The sequence below is a fragment of the Humulus lupulus genome, chromosome 7 (genome assembly GCF_963169125.1).
Source record: "Humulus lupulus chromosome 7, drHumLupu1.1, whole genome shotgun sequence".
Lineage (NCBI taxonomy): Eukaryota > Viridiplantae > Streptophyta > Magnoliopsida > Rosales > Cannabaceae > Humulus > Humulus lupulus.
The window spans coordinates 1,886,697-1,911,424 of NC_084799.1; the positions used below are offsets into that span (position 1 = coordinate 1,886,697).

Below are 24,728 nucleotides of genomic sequence, written 5' to 3' on the forward strand. Positions count from 1 at the left end.
ATTTTATTATCTAAAAATCTAATTATATAAAAAAATATTCATTTACATTTAATGTCATACTAAAAGTAATTTTATAAAATATGAAAATTGACATAAAAGTAAATAATTAATAATACTTCAAATATAAATCATGTTATATTTTTCGACAAATTTGGCATAACATCACCAATTTAACGTTCCATATCTATAAACATGTGAAAGTAATGATAACAAATAAATAATTAATTAAGCATATTTAATTTAATCTAAGGAAACAGTACCTAATATTATCATTTGTTTTAGAAGTAGAGATCAGAAGTGATCCTCCTCAGTCTATATGTATATGATCGTTTCTCACTCTGTGTTAAGAGTTGGTTTCGTCTGTCTAGTAGATAGGAATGCTGAGACTACTATCAAGATGATGATTTGTGGCATGAGGGGGATGCCCTTCTAAACTTTTTCACCACTGTTTCTTTCTTCTCTAGCTAGCTACCTTTCGGTGGTTCCTTCAAATTGTCAAGCCTAATAGTAGGTCGATGCCAATAAAGCATATAATAGTTTAAAATATGTAAATTAGAAAAAGAAGCAATAATATGAGTCTCAAAGGCTATTCAGATTTCGCAGTTGAATATACAACAATCACAAGGCTATTCAGATTCCTATGGCATCAAGGCGTTGGAAGTGTTGAGATAGAATGGCAACAATGGCTCCACTAGCAGTAACTGCAGGGGCTCAAATCTTTCATGTGTCAATGGGGATCCAACCAACTTCACCTCACACTTTTCCCTGCCGAACCTGAGACCAATTACACTTTCCACTGTTCTCCTGAGACAAGCATTGATACTACTTTGTTAATAGAAAAATTAAAAATATAAAACTAAATATGTAATTAATACGAAAACTATTTTAATTTGTTACCATATTTGTTTGATTATAATTTTTTTTTACTTTTAGTATAATAATTGAAGTGTAATAATATTATTTTTATTATTTATTAATAGCAATTATTTTTTTTGTTGTAATCTTTATTTGATAAAATATTTTTTTCTTCAATGAATTTTTTTAACAAATATATTATAAATTAGAATAAAGTTATATAATTAATTTCAAGTGTTCTTTTTTTAAAATAAAAAAATAATTAATAATAAAAACAAAAAGATGGAGCTTGCTTCAGCCAAATATTAATCTCATTAGATCACCTAGAAGAGCCTATACATGGCAGAGTCTCTAGTTTTAATAAAAAAACATAAAACAAAAAACTTATAGAAAAAACTTAAAACTGAGCAATAAAACAAGACGATACTGATAGAGAGGAGGAAAGTTCCTTCGATGAATAGCCAATCACCAACTTTTTCCAACACATCCTCACCAATACTACTACACCGGCTTCTAAACACTGCTAATCCACCGCCGCGGCCGTCGTAATCCATAGTAGTTGTCGTTTCATTGGACGAGAATGGTACCTTCAAACCCTCACAACCAACCTCCATTTATGTACCTATGATCTTTGGAACTTCAGATTTTTTATTCGGCGCTTAGACGGTCTAGTCCATTTCAGAGTTCATAAGTTTCGGTCTCTGGTAGATAAGCGTGTAATAAATTATGCTGAAAACAACACCGAATTGTATTATATTCCATCATTTTATTTCACTGCCTGTTATATCACATTCCACCTCTACCTCAAAGCTCAAATGGAGATGAATGAATGATTTGCACTGTGGAGCTGTGTTGACACGACTACATATGACTATGGAACAACATCACTTGGTAATAGTTTTAGAGTATCCCACATTGATGCATTGCTAACAACAACTTTTTTGGCACGAATACACTGCAGCATAAAATGTTAATTTAGTCCAAATGTTAGAATGAGTTGTTGGTTTCAATAAAGCTTAGTGATATTACTTCAACAATAACCCAGCCACTTCCATGAAGAGGGTACTCCAGACAGCAACCTGGCTTGTACCATTCTGCAAGCATAAAGTAAATTTGAAAGCACAGAAAAGCAATAACAGTGCCATTAATGCTATTCCAATTCTCATGAATAACAACATTTCACAGTATATATTTAAACAAGATAGCAGAAAAGTATGTTATATATGATTCAATTCTAGTATTTTGATAAATTATTTCAAAGGTTACAAAACTACTTGACTTGGTTGAGGTCTGACCTATGTACAAAATGTATTTAGTACTTTTGGACAAGAAAAGTAAATACTTCAAAGCAATTAGAATTAACAATGCACACCCTAATTCTTAAAGCATGGAAGAGGAGGACCATAATTTAATAAGTAACCTAAAAAGTTGTGTACTGTTATGAAATACCTTGTTTAATTTGTAGAGATTTTCATAACAGTAATACAAATAGTAAGAAAAGGCAGGATTGAAGGCATTGGTTCACTGATCTGGAGTGGGCAAAGGTTCTTTCAGGCTTTCTTTCATCATCCACTAAATCCAGCCCAACAACCTGAAAATTCCAAACCAATTAAAAGTTGGACATCATATGATAGTAAGAGTGGAGATAAATAAAATGCAAGGATAAATACAAGACACCATTTTTCAGTTGCGAGACATTTTTCAGCATTTTAGTGCATTTGTAAAAAAGAGACAACTCTTGCACATCAAAGCAATCACTGATTACTGGTTAACACAACTACAGAACTTGACACTGTGATCCTCAACTGTGTATTGACAATATGATTGCCACTCAATAATAGATATTACAGTATACTTGAATAGGCTTATCATAAAGAGAAGAGGCCCAAACTGAATAACGTATTAACAGAACTATTAGCATCCATAAAAACTACTTCAACAAAAAACAACATGGACAAAGTTATCAATTCAACTCTCCCACATCACAGATTATATTGATTACATAGACTAACAAAAATAAAAGAAACTAAGGTAGCTCTACTTAACATTGTGTCTCCTACGAATTAGCTCAGTATGCAAACTAGGAATAGAAAATGCAAGTCAGGGCCTAAATTTGTGTAAAGCCTTTCCTTTGATGTATACTATACTATGAGCAAGCATATAAAAATTATTGGGGGATTGGTTTGTAATGGGGTATTTGTTTGATTGGGTTGTCAATAATAAGAAAATGAAAAGATTGTGATCTCATTTTATATTAACGGGTTACCAATCATGAGAAAGTTTTAACTTATTGTCTAAATGTCCTAAACATATTCAATTGAATAAAAATTGGGGTTGCATAAGACTCATGCCCATCACTTCACTAACAAAGGATATATAAGAGGAAGCATAAATAATACGTGAAGACAAACACAATTTAAACACTTGTTTCATTTTATGTAGTCCTATTGCTCTTGCTCTCGGTAAGAAAGTAATTTCAACATAGAACCAATAGAAAGAGAAGGGGAAAAAGTTTATCCAGGCTTATCATTTTTTATAAAGTAAACATAAAGATCATACCTTGAATAAGATTGGCCTGCTTTGCTGTGCCAGGATTCCCTCTTTGCTGTGCCCTGTTTGTGAGATGGTGCAGGAATCTCATGATCATTTATTTTTTGATTGTCCTCTGTCTCAGCTCGTTACTGCCAGGATTTATAGTTGGATTGGGTTCAAAGCCTGGCCAACTAAATTCACCAACTGGATTCATTGGATGAACCTTAAACAACAGGGATTGGTTGGTGGCATTGTAGTGGCAATAGCTGCTGCCACTGTTTATGGCCCTTCGTTCAACAGGTTCAGGAACTTACAATGGCTGGAAACATTGTTGAGAATGTAAAAAAAGTGGTGCAATTTAGAATTCTGAATGTGAAAAGGAACAAGAATAGTGTCCAGGATGTAATTTTTTATAATAGACTTATGTCTTAGGTGCCCTTTTTTTTTTTCTTCTTGATCAAAAAAAAAAAAAAAAAAAAGATTGTCCTGCTTTAGGAAAAAAATTACTATACATAATAATAATCTTGAGTCAATGAGTAGGGACTAGACAAGGGTAATAAACACAAATACAAAATTACTAAACAAAATGGTATGGAATGGAATCACTTGTAAAGCAAATTAGATATATGTACGTACGATTCGTTATGATTACAGTAGCTAAATAGACGGGATTGGACGTGGTGGACTTTGTAGAAATCCTCTCCTCCTTCCTCCAACCTTTCTTTAAATTCCCTAGGCATAGATGTGATCTTCATTTCCTCAAGCGCAGTAGTGTATCTTAATCCATCCGGAACTCTCCTCAATCCACAACTTGTAATCTCCAAAGAGCGAAGACTAGACAAGGCCCCTTCCTCCACCTTCCACTCTTCTAACTTGTAAAGATCACTAAACTGAAGAGATTCCAATCGAGGGAAACCTCCTTTGGAGCACACCATCTCATTCCCCACAAAACTACATTTATATAATGAAAGGTCTCTTAAACTGGAGAGCTTTTCTAGGATTGGCATTGGATCATGCTTAAGAAAATTCCACCTTAACTGTAACTTGACAAGGTTTGGGGAGAATTGGCTGTGTTCTGGCAGTTTTACAATGGGCAAGTACAGTTTAAGCTTATAAATTCGAGGGTAGCTTAATATCATAGGAACAATATCTATAAAATCACATTCAGGATAAAATTTCCTTGGAGTAGCAAATATCTGTAAATGCCGAAGACAATCAAACGTGACAGTTGGGGGGTCGCTGTAAATGCTCCCCAAATTTTCACCCCTGCTAATCTTTAATTTCTTGAGATTCCTCAACTTTAGAAAATCATTACAATCAAAGCAGTCACTTGAAATCCCTCCCAATGTTTGTAAATTTGTAATGTTAGGTAACCTCAATATCTTCGACCATCCATAAAATGAACCGAGTAGAGCAAGCCTCTCATTAACGTACAAGTCTAAATGTCTAAGTTGTTCCAACTTCCATATTACATTTGGTACTTCATGAGAAGACAATGGTATTTTTAAAGTTTGTAGGCATCTCAAATTGCCAATAGAAGATGGGATGTTTGGCATTCTAATACTGTTGGGACTAATACTAAAATACCTTAGGTGAATTAGCCTTCCAATTTCTTTAGGCAAGCTTATTCCCCAAACGCTAGACCCTGAAAAACATAGATTTAAAACTCTGAGCTTGGAAAAACTATTGAACATGTGTCTCAACACTTGTTTTTCGGTGTCAATATCAACAATAAGGCACCTAGCCGAACCCTTATAATGTTTAACAAAACTAATAACATCGCCCACACGATCATTATCAAAATAAATGGCGAATCTCCTTGCCACAGTAGAATCAGATTTTAGTTGCTCTTCCTTATTATTCCTCAAATCGATAAAACGTAGAAAATTCTCATCTTGAGCTTTAGACATGCAGAATTCTCGCATAAGATCATGGATACGAAATGTTTTTATTCTTTTTGTTAAACTCCAATTTTCTACCTGAATCATGCTCTTCTCCACCAACTCACTTAAGTAATCATATGCCACGTCTTCTAAAGTTTCCGTTGAATGTCTTCTTGAGGATATAAAACCTTCTGCTATGAGCATAAGACACAATTCTTTTACTCGTATCATGGCATCCTCAGGGTAACGAGCCAGATAGAGAAAACAAGGCTTTAAGTAAAATGGCAACTCATCGTAACTCAAACCTAAAACCCATGAGACACTATTGTATTCTGAGTTACCATGCTCTCTGCCATTAATTATGTATCTCATCACATTTCTTCTCATCTCCTCCCACTCATTAACTGTGTGTTTCGTAGATAGAAGCCCACCGAGGACAATGATGGCTAATGGCAATCCAGAGCAATGTCTAAGCATCTCTCGCCCTAGTGCTTCCATTCTTTCATTATCTTTTAAGTACGATTACATACACCAAAAATACACAGAAACAATTAAATTGATATTTTAAACAGTTGGAACATGTTTAAATCGTATATATTACTAAATGTCATGCACAATACAAGCATAAATAAAACAGGATGGCAAGACTAAATAAATATTGCCAAGTTAAAAAAAAAAGAAAAACCTGCAGCAAAAAAAATATCTCTTCTATATAATAAGTGTGTAGATAACGGAAATTCTTGGTTTTAAATGTTTTTTATTTTTTTAATGTTAACTTTAACAGAATATTTTTATATTTAACATAATATTCTTATATTTAACTGTAGTTTGTAGTGATTTAAATTTAAATAAAATAAATAATTAAAAAAAAGATATTTTTGAGATATTTTACATTGATAATTATTTCAAAATAATAAATAATTAAACAAATTAAAATATGATATTTTTGAGATATTTTACATTGATTATTATTCAAAAATAATAAATATTTAAACAAATTAAAATATGATATTTTGAGTTATTTTTTATAATGATAATTATTTAAAAATAATAAAACCATACGTTTTATAACTTAAATAAAATTTAATTAAACTTACTCACTTATTAGAATAATATCATATTAAATATATAATATAATTTACTGTCAATTAGCAACAAATTATTTAAAAAAAAAACTAGCAAGAAACTTAAATTTAAAATCCACATGTAATATTTAATATTACATTAAACATATAATATATAATATCTTATTGTGACTCTCAAATTCAAAAACTAGAACAAACATAAACTTAAATAAAAATAAATAAATTATTTAATTAAAATAAAATATTTATTTGAAATTTATATAATATTAATATAAATTTAATAAAAATAATTAATAAATTTTATAAATAAATAAAACTAAACAAACGTGCATATTGCACGTTGTTTGTATCTAGTAATATAATAAGTGTTTAGATAACGGAAATTCTTGGTTTTAACGGTTTTTTATTTTGTTAATGTTAACTTTAACGGAATATTTTTATATTTAACAGAATATTCTTATATTTTAACGGTTGTTTGTAAACATTACTTAAACTTAAATAAAATAAAAAATTAAAATAGGATATTTTTGAGATATTTTACAATGATAATTATTTAAAAATAATAAATAATTAAACAAATTAAAATAGAATGTTTTTGAGATATTTTACAATGATAATTATTTTAAAATAATAAATAATTAAACAAATTAAAATATGATATTTTTTTATTCAAAAATAATAAATATTTAAACAAATTAAAATATGATATTTTGAGTTATTTTTTATAATGATAATTATTTAAAAATAATAAAACCATACGTTTTATAACTTAAATAAAATTTAATTAAACTTACTCACTTATTAGAATAATATCATATTAAATATATAATATAATTTACTGTCAATTAGCAACAAATTATTTAAAAAAAAAACTAGCAAGAAACTTAAATTTAAAATCCACATGTAATATTTAATATTACATTAAACATATAATATATAATATCTTATTGTGACTCTCAAATTCAAAAACTAGAACAAACATAAACTTAAATAAAAATAAATAAATTATTTAATTAAAATAAAATATTTATTTGAAATTTATATAATATTAATATAAATTTAATAAAAATAATTAATAAATTTTATAAATAAATAAAACTAAACAAACGTGCATATTGCACGTTGTTTGTATCTAGTAATATAATAAGTGTTTAGATAACGGAAATTCTTGGTTTTAACGGTTTTTTATTTTGTTAATGTTAACTTTAACGGAATATTTTTATATTTAACAGAATATTCTTATATTTTAACGGTTGTTTGTAAACATTACTTAAACTTAAATAAAATAAAAAATTAAAATAGGATATTTTTGAGATATTTTACAATGATAATTATTTAAAAATAATAAATAATTAAACAAATTAAAATAGAATGTTTTTGAGATATTTTACAATGATAATTATTTTAAAATAATAAATAATTAAACAAATTAAAATATGATATTTTTTTATTCAAAAATAATAAATATTTAAACAAATTAAAATATGATATTTTGAGTTATTTTTTATAATGATAATTATTTAAAAATAATAAAACCATACGTTTTATAACTTAAATAAAATTTAATTAAACTTACTCACTTATTAGAATAATATCATATTAAATATATAATATAATTTACTGTCAATTAGCAACAAATTATTTAAAAAAAAAACTAGCAAGAAACTTAAATTTAAAATCCACATGTAATATTTAATATTACATTAAACATATAATATATAATATCTTATTGTGACTCTCAAATTCAAAAACTAGAACAAACATAAACTTAAATAAACATAAATAAATTATTTAATTAAAATAAAATATTTATTTGAAATTTATATAATATTAATATAAATTTAATAAAAATAATTAATAAATTTTATAAATAAATAAAACTAAACAAACGTGCATATTGCACGTTGTTTGTATCTAGTAATATAATAAGTGTGTAGATAACGGAAATTCTTGGTTTTAACGGTTTTTTATTTTGTTAATGTTAACTTTAACGGAATATTTTTATATTTAACAGAATATTCTTATATTTTAACGGTTGTTTGTAAACATTACTTAAACTTAAATAAAATAAAAAATTAAAATAGGATATTTTTGAGATATTTTACAATGATAATTATTTAAAAATAATAAATAATTAAACAAATTAAAATAGAATGTTTTTGAGATATTTTACAATGATAATTATTTTAAAATAATAAATAATTAAACAAATTAAAATATGATATATTTTTATTCAAAAATAATAAATATTTAAACAAATTAAAATATGATATTTTGAGTTATTTTTTATAATGATAATTATTTAAAAATAATAAAACCATACGTTTTATAACTTAAATAAAATTTAATTAAACTTACTCACTTATTAGAATAATATCATATTAAATATATAATATAATTTACTGTCAATTAGCAACAAATTATTTAAAAAAAAAACTAGCAAGAAACTTAAATTTAAAATCCACATGTAATATTTAATATTACATTAAACATATAATATATAATATCTTATTGTGACTCTCAAATTCAAAAACTAGAACAAACATAAACTTAAATAAACATAAATAAATTATTTAATTAAAATAAAATATTTATTTGAAATTTATATAATATTAATATAAATTTAATAAAAATAATTAATAAATTTTATAAATAAATAAAACTAAACAAACGTGCATATTGCACGTTGTTTGTATCTAGTAATATAATAAGTGTGTAGATAACGGAAATTCTTGGTTTTAACGGTTTTTTATTTTGTTAATGTTAACTTTAACGGAATATTTTTATATTTAACAGAATATTCTTATATTTTAACGGTTGTTTGTAAACATTACTTAAACTTAAATAAAATAAAAAATTAAAATATGATATTTTTGAGATATTTTACAATGATAATTATTTAAAAATAATAAATAATTAAACAAATTAAAATAGAATGTTTTTGAGATATTTTACAATGATAATTATTTTAAAATAATAAATAATTAAACAAATTAAAATATGATATTTTTGAGATATTTTATATGATAATTATTTTAAAATAATAAAATCATATATTTTTACTGCCAATTAGCAACAATTATTTTTTTTTTAAAAAAAACATAGCAAGAAACTTAAATTTAAAATTCATATATAATATTTAATATTACATTAAACATATAATGTATAATCTGGAAAAAAAATCACCTGTCTCTAATTTCTTGTCTCATCCATGTTTCATCAATTATTTTAAGACACCATATTTATTTATAGTTGGAAAGAAAGAAAGTTGTAAATAATTTAAATATATATTAAATAAATAAATAACGTGTCTTTAAATAATTGGTGGAACATAGAGGAGACAGGAAATTTGGGGATAGCAGATTTTTTTTCCTTGTTGTCACTCACAAATTCAATTTAATATAAATTTAATAAAAATCATTAATAAATTTAATAAATAAAACTAAGCGTGCATGCAAGTTGCTTGTATATAATATAATTAAATGAGTGAAATATATTACCTGTTGGATCCTCTCCAAAACATGAAGATTTTTTATGAAATAGCTCCCAGCTCTCGTTCTCGTTGAGACACTCAGGTTCGTGGATGTAACCATTTTGATCCGCATGCAAAGCTACAGACTTTATTCGAGTAGTGAGTAAAATCTGGCTGTCGGTTTCATCTTGAGGGAAAGCAGGTCTTAGACGATCCCAGGTTGAAGTGGTCCAAATATCATCGAGGAGTATCAAACATTTCCTTTGTTTTTGAAGGTTGTAAAGCTCCTTTGCTACTTCTTTCTCCGCCATCTTTTTGATTCCATCTCTTTTTTCTTGCGTGGGAGAAGTCAAACCAAAGAAAATCTCTTCCCATACTTGTCGTACTGCACATTGTTGAGATATTGAGGTCCAAGCAAAACAATCAAAATGTTCCCTAACATCAGGATGGTGATAAACCTTTCTTGCAAGAGTGGTCTTCCCCAAACCACCGATCCCACAGATAGCGATCACCCTGGGCTTATCAGAATTCTCCTTCACAGTCAAAAGGGCTACCAATTTTTTGATGTCTTTGTCGAATCCAACAACATGACGCTCCACAACATGAGAATAAGCCTTCCTCAGCTCTCTTTGCAGTTGGGCGTTGTTTGATGAAGTTTCACCTTCCTTGGCCGTTGATTCCCTTAGGCCAAATGTTTGAAGATTCGACTTCAAATCAGCTATGGTAGATGAGATCTTCTCAATATTTAATCCAACTTTATGGACATCAATTCCTTTCTTGAAGATGCAAACAGACCTTTTCAGTACACTTATCACACCTGTGTTCCTCTTCAAAGCCACTTTCAAGACGTAAGTTTCAATAACATCCTCCAAAGCATAAGAAGTATCTCTGACTTTGGCAACCCAAAGGCTCACTGTCTCGTTGCCATCTCTTCCTTGAGCATCAGCATCTCTTAAGAAGCAGCTTATGAACTCCAGCTTGATCTTCGCATTCTCCACTTGGCCTTCGACTCCAGACAAGAATTTAGCTTCACCAAGTAACAAGTCTCCAATCCTTTCAGTCACAAAGGAAACAACAGCCTCTGCCATATCTTCTTCTTCTTCTTTTTCAGTAAATGAATTCTCTCTTGATAACTTATTTGGCTGAGAGCAAATGAATATGAAAATGAAAATGCTGTTTTTCTCTGGTTTAATGAAAACAATTGCCTTTTTTACAGCTTGCTACCATAAGCAAATGGATGAAAACTTTTACAAGCTTATTAGAGAAGAAATCATTATATATCATATCACTTTTCGAAACTAACAAACAAGCTCTTCTTAATAAATGCATGGAAAGGAACATGCATGAATGCTATGTATAACTACTATTTCTTTCACATTAATTTGAACGGAGGTATATAACTAAATCATTCAACGTTGGCAGGGGTCGATCATAACCAAGTTGCAGAAAATAAGGGCTGAATATTAATGCTTTCATTTTCTGTGTGTGGACTGTGAACATGTCTATACATTATATATAGGCTCCACTGCTCTGTCTGTCGTTCTTGTCAATGTTGCTACTAATTAAGACTAACAACACTATTATAACAGTAAGTCCTCCATTCCATAGTAGACCTTATTTTCATGCAGTAACATATATAGTCTATATATATATATATATATATGAACTAAAACAAACAAACAAAAAATGCAACAATATTATATAGCAGTTGTAAATAGTCTCCTATGAAATGAAAAATATTGATGAGAAATGACAACTTTTGAGTTTCGGTATGGGACATTATTCAGCTGATTTTTTTTAATACTTAATCATCATCAATTATTTACAACAATACATGATACATCTCTTGCCAAAACTGTACCATGATGAAAAATAGACAAAATAAGGACAACTGTTCAAGAAAAAATCTAGTAAAATTACATTTCTGCTAATAACACAAAAAAAAATATATATACAAAAATAGTCCCACCATACTTTATTCACATTTATTAATAAAGTGGTGGACTTTGTAGAAATCCTCTCCTCCTTCCTCCACCCTTTCTTTGAATTCCCTACGCATAGATGTGATCTCCATTTCCTTAAGCGTAGTAATGTATCTTAATCCATCAGGAACTCTCCTCAATTTTAAGCAGCAATCAATCCTCAAAAAGTGAAGACTAGACAAGGCCCCTTCCTCCACCTTCCACTCTTCTAAGCTAGGTAGATATGTAATCTGAAGAGATTCCAGTTGAGGGAAACCTCCTTTTGAGCACACCATCTCATTCCCATCGTAGCTACACTCATGTAAGGAAAGGACTCTTAAACTCGATAGCTTTTCTAGGGTTGGCATTGGATCATCCTTAAGATGAGTATATTCCAACTTTAACTTGATAAGGTTTGGGGAGAATTGGTTGTATTCTGGTAATTTTACTATTGTCCCCTCTACTTTAAGCTTATAAATTTGAGGGTAGCTTAATATCACAGGAACAATATCTACTCTCACCCTTTCTTCACTACAATCTATTTGTAAATGCCTAAGACGGACGAAGGTGACAGTTGTGGGATCTTGGAAAATTCTCTCCAAATTTCTATCCACTCTAATCGCTAATTTCTTCAGATTCGTCAACCGCAAAAAATCATTCCTATCAAGGTACTTCAGTTGAACACCTGTCAATGTTTGCAAATTTCTAAGATTAGTTAACCTCAACCATTTACTAAAGGCTGGGATACCATGAACATAGGGTAAGGATAAGTGCCTCAATTGTTCCAACTTCCACATTACATTTGGTACTTTGACATTGTCAACATATGATTTTACCACTAAAGTCTGTAGACATCTCAAATTGCCAATGGAGGATGGGATATTTTCCACTAAGGTATTATGACTAGTACTAAACAACCTTAGGTGAATAAGCTTTCCAATTTCTTTAGGCAACTTTAAGGGATCCCTATGACTTACCTTTAAAACTCTAAGCATGAGAAAGCTATTGATCACATGTCTCAATTTTTTTTGGGACATCACTAATTCTATGATAAGACACCGAAGAGCACTATTTATATTATCAACAAAAGGAAGAAAATCATAAATTCTATCAAAATAAATGGCAACTCTTCTTATGTCTGTAGATACAGATTTTAGTGGCTCCTCCCCTCTATTCCTTAAATCATTAAATTGTAGAAAGTTTTCATCTTGAGCTTTAGACAAGCACACATCTCGCATGAGATCATGAATACGAAATGATTTCATTTTTCTTGTTAAACCCCACTTTTCTACCTGAATCATGCTTCTTTCCACCAACTCGCTTAAGCAATCATATGCCACATCCTCGGATGAATCAGTTGAAGCTCCTCTTGAAGGTATAAAGCCTTCTGCTACGAGCATAAGACATAATTCTTTTACTTGTATGGTGGCATCCTCAGGGTAATGAGCCAGATAAAGAAAACAAGGCTTCAAGTAAAATGGCAATTCATCGTAACTCAAACCTAACACTGATGAAACACCAGAGTATTTTGAGTCATCATGTTCTCTACCTTTAGTTATATATCTCATTACATTTCCTTTAATCTCCTCCCACTCATTAACTGTGTGTTTCGTAGATAGAAGCCCACTGAGTACGATGATGGCCAATGGCAAACCAGAACAATGTCTGAGCATCTCTCGCCCTAGTACGCCCATTCTTTCATTATCTTTTGAGTCTGATTTCATACACCAAAAATGCACAAAAGCAATTAAACTGACATTACATTTGGAACATGTATAAATTCGATATATTACTATTTTTTTTAAGTAAAATGATAAAACGGGATAGTAAGATTAAAGAATACTCTTAATTGAAAAAATATATAATAAAGTGAGAGTGGAATATATTACTTGTTGGATCTTTTCCAAAACATGAAGTTTTTTTCTGAAACAGCTCCCAACTCTCATTCTCGTTTAGACACCGAGGTTCATGGATGAAACCATTTTGATCAACATGAAAAGCTACGTTCTTTATTCGAGTTGTGAGTAAAATCTTGCTATTAGTTTCGTCTTGAGGGAATGCAGCTTTCAAACCATCCCAGGTGGAAGTGGTCCAAATGTCATCAAGGAGTACCAAACATTTTCTTTGTTTTTGAAGGTTGTAAAGCTTTTTTGCTATCTCACCATTCCCCATGCTTTTAATTTCATTCCTTTCTGCTTGTGTTGGAGAAGTCAAACCAAATAAAATTCCTTCCCATACTTCTCGCACTACACATTGTTGAGATATTGAGGCCCAAGCAAAACCATCAAAGTGAGCTCTGACTTGGGGATGATGATAGACTTTTCTTGCAAGGGTAGTCTTCCCCAAACCACCCATCCCACATATAGAGATCACTCTATGCCTATGAGGATTCTCTTTCCCAATCAAACGAGCTACCAATTCTTCGATGTCTTTGTCGAATCCAACAACAACATTCTCCACAACATGAGAATAAGCTCTCCTCAAGTCTCTTTGCGGTTGGATGTTGTTTGATGAAGTTTCACCAAATTCCTTGACCCTTAATTCTCTTATGCCATATGTTTGTAGGGATGAAGTCAAAGTAGCAATGCTGGATGAGATCTTCTCAATCTCTGCTCCAATTTTATGGACATAAATTCCTTCGCTGAAGATGCAAGCATACCTTTTCAGTACACTAATGACACCTCTCCCGTTCCTCTTGGAAACCACTTTCAAGACATAAGTTTCAATAACATCATCCAAGTCATAAGAAGTATCTCTGACTTGGACAACCCAAAGGCGCACTCTCTCATCGCCATCTCTTACATGAGCATCTGCATCTTTTAAGAAAGCGCGCATCCATAGCAGCTTGGTGTGTGCATCCTTGACTTGGACTCTGACTCCAGACAAGAACTTAGCTTCATTCAGTAGCAAGTCTCCAAGTCTTTCAATCACAGGGGAAACAACAGCCTCTGCCATCTCTTCTTCTTCTTCTTCTTCTTCTTTAGTGAATAAATTACTTCTCTCTTTCTTGTTCGGTGGTGCTTTAGGAAGAGTAGCTAAAATTATTGGTGGGCAACACAACAAGAAATTTCAAGGAAGGAACGATCCTATTATATTCATTCAACTGCTATTTTAAATGAATGAGTGGTCCTTTTGTTCGGTCGAGTAGTTAAAGCTCATTCAATATCGATGGGCCACCATGAGTAATTTGGTGGATTCCTTCATTTCAAAAGCAATTATACGTACTTTTCAATATGGTCCCCGAAGATTAGACATCCATACATATCTTTGGTTCAATATAGTGGAATACTTATCATCTTTGCAATTTTATCATCATAAAGCAATTAAGTTGTCATTTCACTGGTTGACCAAGACTTTTCTTTGGGAAAACTCCTTGAATTATTCTCCGGTTCACAAATTGGTCTATATCATTATTCTAGGAAGACTCCTTGGATTTTTAACTTTGTCATGTAAAAAAATTACCCTCTGTTAAAATGCATAAGGGGTCAAGTTTTCCTTACTAAATCTTTAATTTAAAATGTAGAAAAAAAATTAAGGATTATTTTTTTAGCACAAGTATATAAATAAATTTTAATGATTTTATAAGAATTTGTTTTTCTTTCTAAATAAATTAATTTTAATTATTGTTATGTTTTTATGGGTTTTCTTGATTTTTATTTGTTACCATAAAAACAAAGTTTACATAGGAGTGAGTTAGTGGACATGTGTCCTATTATTATTTGATGGACAGAAAATAAGACACACAAACTGGACAGGCGATCAGTCTCCCCAAAATATGCATCTACTTATAAAAAGTAAAATTACATATATAAAAAAAAAATTAATTAAAATCATCACATGCTTCAAGTTTGCAGTTGTGACTTTAATCCAAAGTAGAAGCAAAAATTAAAACTGAAAAAAGTCACCCAGAATTAAAACACACAATCCAAACATTATTCAACAATTAGTTTTGCGAGGAGAAAATCCACACATAATAATTAAAACACACACACACGAACAATTTTGTCGTTGTTTAAGAAGTAGAGATCCTCTTCGAGCAACTGGCAAACTCATTATCCAAATGCTGAGCTTATGGTATAGCTGAAAACTCTTCTCACCAAGCTGCATTAATAGGAATACCATACAGAAAATGGGTAGAGTAATTAATTAATGCATATATATAGGACAATTTTTTTACAAGGCTTCACTTTAAGCCTTACCGTTGGGGCTGGGTCGTGAATAGTTTTTGGTGCGATTTTTTTTTATGACCATGTATATTGTAATTTAGAGCATCTGCAAATTTTCAGAAAATTTCGAATAGTTTACAGTACCGAAAACTAGGTTCAAACATGTTGTTTTCTACGCGCATAAAAAAAATTAGTCACGCGTGTAGCAACATGTTTGAACTTAGTTTTCGGTACTGTAAACTATTTGGAATTTTCTAAAAATTTGTAGGATGCTATAAATAGCTACAATATACACGGTCATAAAAAATTCGCGTCGAAAACTGTTCACGGGTCGAGAACACTGAGAGCCCCACCGGTAGGGCTTAAAGCGAAGCTCGTATATGAGAATTCCCATGCACATATATAAACAAAATTAGTATAAAAAAATATGTATATATATATGTACGTACTTGCATAATTGCAGTTGAAAAATATTCGAGATAGGATGTGTTGGACTTTGTAGAAATCATCTCTGCCTTTCTCCAACCTTTTTTTGAATTCCCTAGCACGGCCCATGTTGTGCCGTGTTGGGCCAAAGTCGGGCCGGCCCACTTTCCTTATTTGGGCCCACTTTTAGGCTCATTTTATTTTTGCCAAAAAATGTGAGGATGGAGAATTGAACCCTCCACCTCCTTTTTAACAATCAATGTACTCACCACCAATCCAAATACATTTCTTTTTTTAAATTATAGTTTTAGATATTTTTATATATATTTTAACAATACTTTACCCAAAATTATATCAAAAATAATTATTAGAATTTCAATACCTAATAATAAATACTAAAAATTTTAACTCACAATCTTAAAATAAATTATTATAATTATAAAAATATAAAATTGAGAAAAATAATAGACTTTTATTATCATTTTAATTTATAGATAATTGACAAATAAAAATTTATTATCATTATTAATGTCAAAATATCAGGCTTTTTATCGTGTTGTGCTTTCGGGCTAGTTTGTTCGTGCTTTCGTGTCGTGCCTTCAGGCTTGTCGTGCTGTGCTTAGGCCCATGTCGTGTCGTGCCGTGCCAATTTTCAATTCGTGTCGTGCCTGGCCCAAGCCCATATTTTTTCGTGCCGTGTCGTGCTCGTGCCGGTTTCGTGCCGTGCTAGTAAGCCCAGCCCGTATTTATAGCTCTACTCATTACTAACTGTTATCCCCATTTCCTGCATGGGCTCGGGGCCTTCGTCCTGGCCCACTGTCAGGGGCCAGCTCAGCACGCGGGCCCGGCCCAAGGTCTCTTGGTATGGAGAGTGCCCAAGGGGAAGGGTATGGACCGGGAACTCAAGACTGGGCCCATTGGAGGGGTCCGGAATGTCCCTCCGGGTCCGTCCTCCGCGAGGATAGTCCGGGCGGCGTGCAGAGCGTTTGAACGACCGCGGCCTACACGTCCCTATCCCAGACCACTGACACGGTTCGGGCCTATGGTAAACGAAGCGGGACAAAGGTAAATGGACCCAGATCACCTCGCCCCCGGTTGAAGGGGCCAGGCGTCCAGGACCCTGACGCCACCTCGCTCCACGTGGGCGTTGTCCCCCACTTTTCACCTGCAGAAAAGGTCATCTCGGGATTGCACGCCGATGTGTCAGGTCTGCGCAGCCAAGTACTCTGACTGGTCTTGTCTCCTGAATCTGCCTCGTGACTCGAAGTGGCCATACCAAAAGTGTCGTTTTGTCGGGCGAGATATAGCTCTAAGGTCAACCTGTTGGGCCTTAGCTGGTTTTGGATTTATGTATTTTGTACCTTTTTGTATTGGGCCTCCACTAGAAAGGCCACTTATATCCATTTCTCCGATGGGCCTGGATCGGACCCGGTCCAGACCCGGTATTCCCATCAGCTTATAAATATAAGCTACAGAACACTGTAACAAGGGTCTCCTTTCACACAAAAGGGAGGAACTTTGGCAAAATATAGAGAGAAAACTCCATTGTAAAAGCTTCTTCAAGCTCTAATAATATAGACTCGTGGACTAAGGCTAGTTAACGCCCCAACCACGTAAAAACCCCGTGTTGATCTTCTGCTTTCATTATTATTATCAGTGAATATTACTTATTAATAGAGTTGCCGAAAATCTCGGTTAACACTAACCACTTGTAAACTTTCAAGACAAGTGAACTTGTTATTTTCGGGATTGTGGTAGATTCTTCCCAAATCTTTATCCACATAAATCTTTAATTTCTTGAGATTTTTCAATAGCAGAAAATCATCCATAGCGAGGTACTTGGTTCGAACACCTTCCAATGTTTGTAAATTTTGAGGATTAGGTAACCTCAACCATTTACTATACCTCAACCATTTACTAGATGCTAGGCCATAAGGATTGGGCAAGCATAAATGCCTCAGTTTTTCCCACTTCCACAATACCTTTGGAATTTTCCACTCTGAGTGCGTTTCACCATCTAACTTGAAAGTCTGCAGCCATCTCAAATCGCCAATAGAAGATGGGATCGTTTCCAAATAGCCACCACTAATTTTAAACCATCTTAGGTGAATAAGCTTACCAATTTCTTTAGGCAACGCACTCACACCGGCACCCTTGTATAAACTTACATTTAAAACTCTAAGCATGAGATACCTATTGGACACCAATCTAAGCATTGATTCAATAGAAAACTTGTCTCTCGTATCTACAATAAGACACCTAAGAGACTTATTTGTCTTTAGAAAAAAATCGATAAGATTAATATCATAATTAACAATGTAAACATCAATTCTCCTTACGATGTCAGATACGGATTGTAGTGCCTCTTCCACCTTATTCCCCCTCAAATCAATAGACTGTATAAAGTCGTCATCTTGAGCTTTAGACAAGCAAAATTTTCGCATGAGATCATGACTGCGAAATGTTTTCATTCTTCTTGTTGAACTCCAATTTTCTACCTGAATCATGCTCCTCTCCACAAATTCATTTAAGCAATCATATGCCACATCTTCAATAGCTTTTGTTGAACTCATTTCACTTGGTGGTATAAAACCTTCTACAGCCAACATGCGACATAATTCTTTTACTTGTATGATGGCGTTTTCAGGGTAACAAGCCAAGCATAGAAAACAAGGCTTTAAGTAAAATGGAAGGTCGTCGTAACTCAAACCCAACACCCATGAACCATCATTGTATTTCGATTCATTGTGCTTTTCTCCTTTAGCTATACATTTCATTACATTTTCTATCACATCACCCCACTCATTTACTGTTTGTTTGGTAGATAGAAGCCCACCGAGCATGATGATGGCTAATGGCAAACCAGAGCTGTAGTGCCCCGGATTTCCTATTATGGTTAATGGCTGGATTAGTAGGCCGGGAGGGCCATAACTGTTTAATTATGCCATTAAATGTGTTTATGCATGTTTATGAGAATTATATTATAATATGATGTTAAATGCATGTATGTGAGTCCACATTTGTTTACAGGGGTATTCTGGTAATTTGGCCCGTTGAGGGTATAATTGTATATTTGTTTGTGTGTTAATGATGTATTGTGAGACCACATTATAATGTGGATTGGTTCGAGTATTCCGACATGAGACGATCTTTAAACATGATTTATCGGTTTGGTCATAACAGGTTTGAGCTCGGGGCTCGGGGTGAGTCTCGGGGTGATATTAATGGTTATAGCGTTACCGGAGATTTTAGGGTAACGGGATGTGAATTATTGGTGTTCGAGGATATTGAGGTTAGCGGGAATTTGGAAGCGTTAATTATAATTAACGGGTTTAGTGGAATGTACCAATTTTGCCCTTGAGTTGGTTTAAGAGGCTTTGGATGGCACAAGGGTATTTTGGTCTTTTTGGAAGGATATATGTAACTTAAGTGGCTTAGAAGGCTGTAGAATAAACAGAGTTAAAACAGGGGTTTGCCTCCTTCATTCCCGTACCTTCTCCTAGCTTCATCTTCTTCACCCTTTCTTTGATGGTTTTGTGTTCTTGGTGGTGATTCAAGCTAGAGGAACTTAAGGCTGGGTTGGAGCACTTGTGTTAGCCTGTGTGAGAGATTTAAAGCTAGTCTCAAGGTGAGTTTTGGTCATTAGTTACAGCTGGTGCTCTGTTTTGCTTATAGTTTTCAATTCATGTTTTTGATGTGGGGAGTGAGGATTAAAGGGAGTTTTTATGTTGTTTTGATTGGGGTTTGATGAGGGTGAGCTATGGGTGTTATTTGGGGGTTTAATTGTGTGTTTGGAAGAGGTTTAGAGAGGGTTTGAAGGGATGGTTTGAGAGGAAAGAGCTCAGGGAAAAAGACTGGTTCGTGTGGCCGACTTAGCCATTCTGGGCTGAGCGCCGCGGTGCAGCAGGGGAGCGCTGCGGCCCTTGGCGTCTGGGAGATGGGGAGGCTCTCTGTTTGGAGGCGCGCCGCGGCGCAGCAGGGGAGGGCCACGGCCCTTAAGGCCAATTTTGCTAAAATGTGGGTTTTAGCTTGGGGATTCAAGCCATAGGCCTCGGGATTGGACCTAGTACCCGGTTGGGTAGTATTTGATGTCTCGGGGGCTGGGTTTTGGTTTGGGAACCCTCAGTTATCATTTTTATTGATAAATTCTATAATTTGGTTATGACCAGGTGACCGTCAAGGATTATTATTCACTCGAACCAGAAGTAAGAAAACAGTGTATGAATACAGTTGCACCCTGTATAGGTATATGACATGCATGGTTTGATATTGAGGCATGTTGGTTGATTTATGTGGACATGGATTGCATGTTAAATGCTAGTGAACGCTGGTTACCTGTTTGAGACACTGACTAGTCAGGGACCGACTCTAAAGTCGATGATCACGCATTGAATGACTATATGGCATTAATGTGGGACCGACCCTAAGGTCGAAGAACTTACAAGCGCTTGCCTGGTCTACGACCAGATGATTATAGCCAAGGTGTATGACCCCGGTGACTGTTTGTCACGTGGCTAAGGGACGTTGTCCATAGTTTCGACCCTAGAGTCGTGAGGAAGGTTATGTTGGTGACCAATCACCATGCACCTGTCCTGAACGAACTTATGAAAGAATCATCTATCAGTTAAGCCCTGGTGACCCTATCGTCACATGGCTAGAGGGAGCGATGCTCATTATTGTGACTTTTGGCTATTGTCACCTATTTGTTGGACTGATAGTCCTGAATGGTTATTACGATCGTTGTTGATATTAGATCACGTTTTATTATGTTTTCTTGCTGGGCCTTGGCTCATGGGTGCTATGTGGTGCAGGTAAAGGGAAGGAAAAGCTTGGCCAGCCTTGAGTGGAGAGCTTGGGCGATGTGATGTACATACAGGGCCGCTTGACTGCCACGGTCAAGGAGTTCTCAGAGGGACTAGGGGTTTACCCTATTTTTGCCGCTTAGGCCGGCGGGGATTGTATATTTGGAACTGTAACAACTCTTTTGTAATACAAACTACTTGTAAACATTTTAAAAGGCTCATGAGCAGTTTATTTACTTAATAAAATGTACCCTTTCCTTTTTATTGGTTTTCCACCTTAACCTGTTAATAGTACCTAGATCACGTTTTTAACCAAAGGACTCGGGTAGCGAGTCAAATTTCCGGTTCACTGTTCACCGTAACTGTTCTGGGGTAACCAGGGCGTTACAAGAGCAGTGCCCAAGCATCTCCCTCCCTAGTACTTCCATTCTTCCATGATCTGTTGAGTCTGACAACATACATAAAAAATGCACAAAAATAATTAATAAACTGATATAGTAATCATTTGGAACATGTACAAGGGTAGGGATGTCAATTAAACATACAGGTAGGGACTCGTGGGTATCCGCCCCTAAATGGGCAAGAGCAGGGTCAGCACATGACTCTAGTCCCGAACTTGACCCGTTTATATTGAATTTTTATTTAATTTATTTTTAAATATAAATATTATTAAAAAAATATAATATAACAATTTATCTATATAAATATAGGGCACTTCTATATAGCACCCCTCAAAAAGAGGCACACCAATGCATATCTTTTGTGTTTTTGGTTCGTGAATAATTTTCAACGTAATTTTTTTGCAATTGTGTATAATATTTTTTATTTAGAAAATCTTGCAAATTTTTAGAAAAAATCTGATTAATTTACAATGCTAAAAACAAAGTTCAAACATACTGTTTTTCACGAGCATATAAAAAATAGTCACGCGCGCACCAATTTGTTTGAACCTTATTTTTACAAGCTGTGGCACTAAAGTCACTTTTTCCCTGTTGTGAAAACAATTGCTTTTTTTACAGCTTGCTACCATAAGCAAATGAATGAAGACTTTTACAAGCTTATTAGAGAAGAAATCATTATATCATATCACTTTTTGAAACTAACAAACAAGCTATTCTTAATAAATGCATGGAAAGGAACATGCATGAATGCTATGTATAACTACTATTTCTATCACATTAATTTGAACGGAGGTATATAACTAAATCATTCAACGTTGGCACATTACTACAAAAAAGGCTTTTCACTGCGGTTTTCGAGAGTATTGAAAAGCGCAGTGTATTCGACCGTAGAGAAAAGTGGTATCTCAACCGCGGAGAAAAGTGTCACTTTTCTCTGCGGTTGTAGTAAGCCAACCGCAGAGAAAGATGTACTTTTCTCCGTGGTTTTTTTAAAACAACCGCTGAGAAAAAAAGACTTTTCTCCGCGGTTTTATTGAAAAAACCGCAGAGAAAAGTAGTGTAATTTTTCAAAATTTTGACGAAGCATAACTTTGTGCTCAGTTATCTGTTTTTGGTGTTTTTTTTTTTAACTTGGGTATTTTTTCGAGATCTATCTAGCTGCATATAAAAGAAACCTAAAAAAAAAAACAAAATTTTCAGGTTTTGTCACCGAAAAATCTGAAGGAAAAAAATTTAGCAACCAAATTAATGATTTATGAAAAACCTCTCAAAATTTTGATTTCTATTTGTCTATTTCACACAAAATAAACTCTAAAAATAATGATGAAAAAAAAAAACAAAAAACTATACAAACAAAGATATATAGATTATTACCTATTTTGAAGCTCAAGAACACAATGCATGCCCAAAAATACAGTGAAAATGGACAATTTTTCGACTAAATCTTAACCATTTTTACTACCAAAAACCTGAAAATAGACAAATATTAAGCATCAACTTCAGTTATTAACTAAGATTTAGCTAAAAAAGATGAAAAAAAAATAGTAAGATGAAGGTTGAAAGACGTACCGCCGCTGTTGAAGAAGTTTTTTCGCGAAATGAAGTAGGTTTACAAAACCTGTGGGGAAGAATGAGTTTATATATAGGTCTGGAACCTTTTCTCCGCGGTTTTATTGAAAAAACCGCAGAGAAAAGTAGTGTAATTTTTCAAAACTTTTACCAAGCATAACTTTTTGCTCGGTTGTCCGTTTTGATTGTTTTTTTTTTAACTTTGATATTTTTTCAAGATCTATCCAAAGAAAATAGTCTTTTCTTTGGATAGATCTCGAAAAAATATCAAAGTTAAAAAAAAACAATCAAAACGGACAACCGAACACAAAGTTATGCTTGGTAAAAGTTTTGAAAAATTACACTACTTTTCTCTGCGGTTTTTTCAATAAAACCGCGGAGAAAAGTCTTTATTTCTCTGCGGTTTTCTTAAGAAAACCGCGGAGAAAAGTAGTGCAACTTTTCTCTGCGTTTTTCTCCCATTTTTCCTACTTTACATTGCGTTTTTTAAAAAAACCGCAGTAACAAAGTTCTTAAGTGTCCTTCAATCCTTTTCTCTGCGCTTTTTATTTTAGATTGAAAAAAAAGGGCAGAGAAACCCTATATTTGTAGTAGTGGCATGGGTCGATCATAACCAAGTTGCAGAAAATAAGGGCTGAATATTAATGCTTTCATTTTCGAAAGCAACATTGTCTGCGTGTGGACTGTGAACATGTCTATACATTATATATAGGCTCCACTGCTCTGTCTGTCGTTCTTGTCAATGTTGCCACTAATTAAGACTAACAACACTATTATAATAGTAAGTCCTCCATTCCAGAGTAGACCTTATTTTCATGCAGTAACATATATAGTCTATATATATATATATATATGAACAAAAACAAAAAAAAATATGCAACAATATTATATAGCAATTATAAATAGTCTCCTATGAAATGAAAAATATTGATGAGAAATGACAACTTTTGAGTTTCGGTATATGGGACATTATTCAGCTGATTTTTTTTTAATACTTAATCATCATCAATTATTTACAACAATACATGATACATCTCTTGCCAAAACTGTACCATGATGTAAAATAGACAAAATAAGGACAACTGTTGAAGAAAAAATCTAGTAAAATTACATTTCTGCTAATAACACAAAAAAAAAATATATATATATATATATATACAAAAATAGTCCCACCATACTTTATTCACATTTATTAATAAATCTTTATATAGAGGAGATTCACGTTTTACAACTCATTTACAGAATTAGCTAGCCTTAATATTATTATCATTTTACTAGCCCCTGTAGTTCATCTTTTATTTGGCTTTAGCTCCACTTCTTGTTAGTGTTAAATTTTCATGATAATTAAATTGGCAAATGAGGAATGACATGCTCATTAATTTTTTGCCTTATATTCCAGTGCCTGTCTTGACTAACTTTTTTTCATTTTTTTTTCGTGGGGTCGTGTCTTGACAAAACTGTGTCTGTGAGTTTTTTTACAAACACAGATGAACGTAAAACAAATTCATGATAGTTTTTCTTGTTAAAAGATGAAATTTTGTGTAGAGGGGTGCTGGTTTTCTGCTACCTAGATCTT

At 32.8% G+C, this 24,728-nt stretch overlaps 3 protein-coding genes and 1 long non-coding RNA gene across 7 annotated transcripts; all 4 read right to left on the reverse strand.

The window, feature by feature from the left end:
* Positions 1–573: 573 nt before the first annotated feature.
* LOC133790248 (putative disease resistance protein At1g50180) lies at positions 574–11,068 on the reverse strand. Of its 4 annotated transcripts, XM_062227812.1 has the most exons (6): positions 9,856–11,068; positions 4,024–5,779; positions 3,415–3,706; positions 2,305–2,446; positions 1,885–1,949; positions 1,030–1,810 (listed from the first exon to the last, which is right to left on the reverse strand). In XM_062227812.1, the coding sequence occupies exons 1-3, from the start codon at positions 10,913–10,915 to the stop codon at positions 3,667–3,669; spliced, it is 2,856 nt and encodes a 951-aa protein (XP_062083796.1). In that variant the 5' UTR covers positions 10,916–11,068; the 3' UTR covers positions 1,030–1,810; positions 1,885–1,949; positions 2,305–2,446; positions 3,415–3,666. The 4 variants fall into 4 exon arrangements, with proteins under 4 accessions (XP_062083797.1, XP_062083796.1, XP_062083795.1 ...); XM_062227813.1 differs by adding an exon at positions 574–804 and having other exon boundaries at positions 1,659–2,446; XM_062227811.1 differs by lacking the exon at positions 1,885–1,949.
* Positions 11,069–11,591: 523 nt separating this feature from the next.
* Positions 11,592–14,884, reverse strand: LOC133790250 (putative disease resistance protein At1g50180). The gene is made up of 2 exons (XM_062227814.1): positions 13,678–14,884; positions 11,592–13,502 (listed from the first exon to the last, which is right to left on the reverse strand). The coding sequence occupies exons 1-2, from the start codon at positions 14,741–14,743 to the stop codon at positions 11,803–11,805; spliced, it is 2,766 nt and encodes a 921-aa protein (XP_062083798.1). The 5' UTR covers positions 14,744–14,884; the 3' UTR covers positions 11,592–11,802.
* A 3,166-nt stretch (positions 14,885–18,050) lies between these two features.
* LOC133789602 (putative inactive disease susceptibility protein LOV1) lies at positions 18,051–19,223 on the reverse strand. Its single transcript, XM_062227398.1, has one exon. It carries the CDS (start codon positions 19,221–19,223, stop codon positions 18,051–18,053), a length of 1,173 nt encoding a protein of 390 aa, XP_062083382.1.
* Positions 19,224–19,862: 639 nt separating this feature from the next.
* On the reverse strand, positions 19,863–23,344 carry LOC133789349 (uncharacterized). The gene is made up of 3 exons (XR_009873530.1): positions 23,153–23,344; positions 22,958–23,052; positions 19,863–21,630 (listed from the first exon to the last, which is right to left on the reverse strand). It is a non-coding gene; the product is annotated as an uncharacterized LOC133789349 (long non-coding RNA).
* Positions 23,345–24,728: the final 1,384 nt, after the last annotated feature.

Excerpts from the sequence above, each read along its gene's own strand:
- LOC133789602 (XM_062227398.1), bottom strand. The coding sequence starts at position 19,223 with ATGCTCGGTGGGCTTCTATCTACCAAACAAACAGTAAATGAGTGGGGT.
- LOC133790250 (XM_062227814.1), bottom strand. The coding sequence starts at position 14,743 with ATGGCAGAGGCTGTTGTTTCCCCTGTGATTGAAAGACTTGGAGACTTG. Across the intron at positions 13,503-13,677 it reads TTTTGGAAAAGATCCAACAA|ACTCAAAAGATAATGAAAGA; the intron begins GTAATATATTCC and ends GTATGAAATCAG.
- LOC133790248 (XM_062227813.1), bottom strand. The coding sequence starts at position 10,915 with ATGGCAGAGGCTGTTGTTTCCTTTGTGACTGAAAGGATTGGAGACTTG. Across the intron at positions 5,780-9,855 it reads TTTTGGAGAGGATCCAACAG|ATAATGAAAGAATGGAAGCA; the intron begins GTAATATATTTC and ends CGTACTTAAAAG. Across the intron at positions 3,707-4,023 it reads TACTGTAATCATAACGAATC|CCATTGTAAGTTCCTGAACC; the intron begins GTACGTACATAT and ends CAATGTTTCCAG.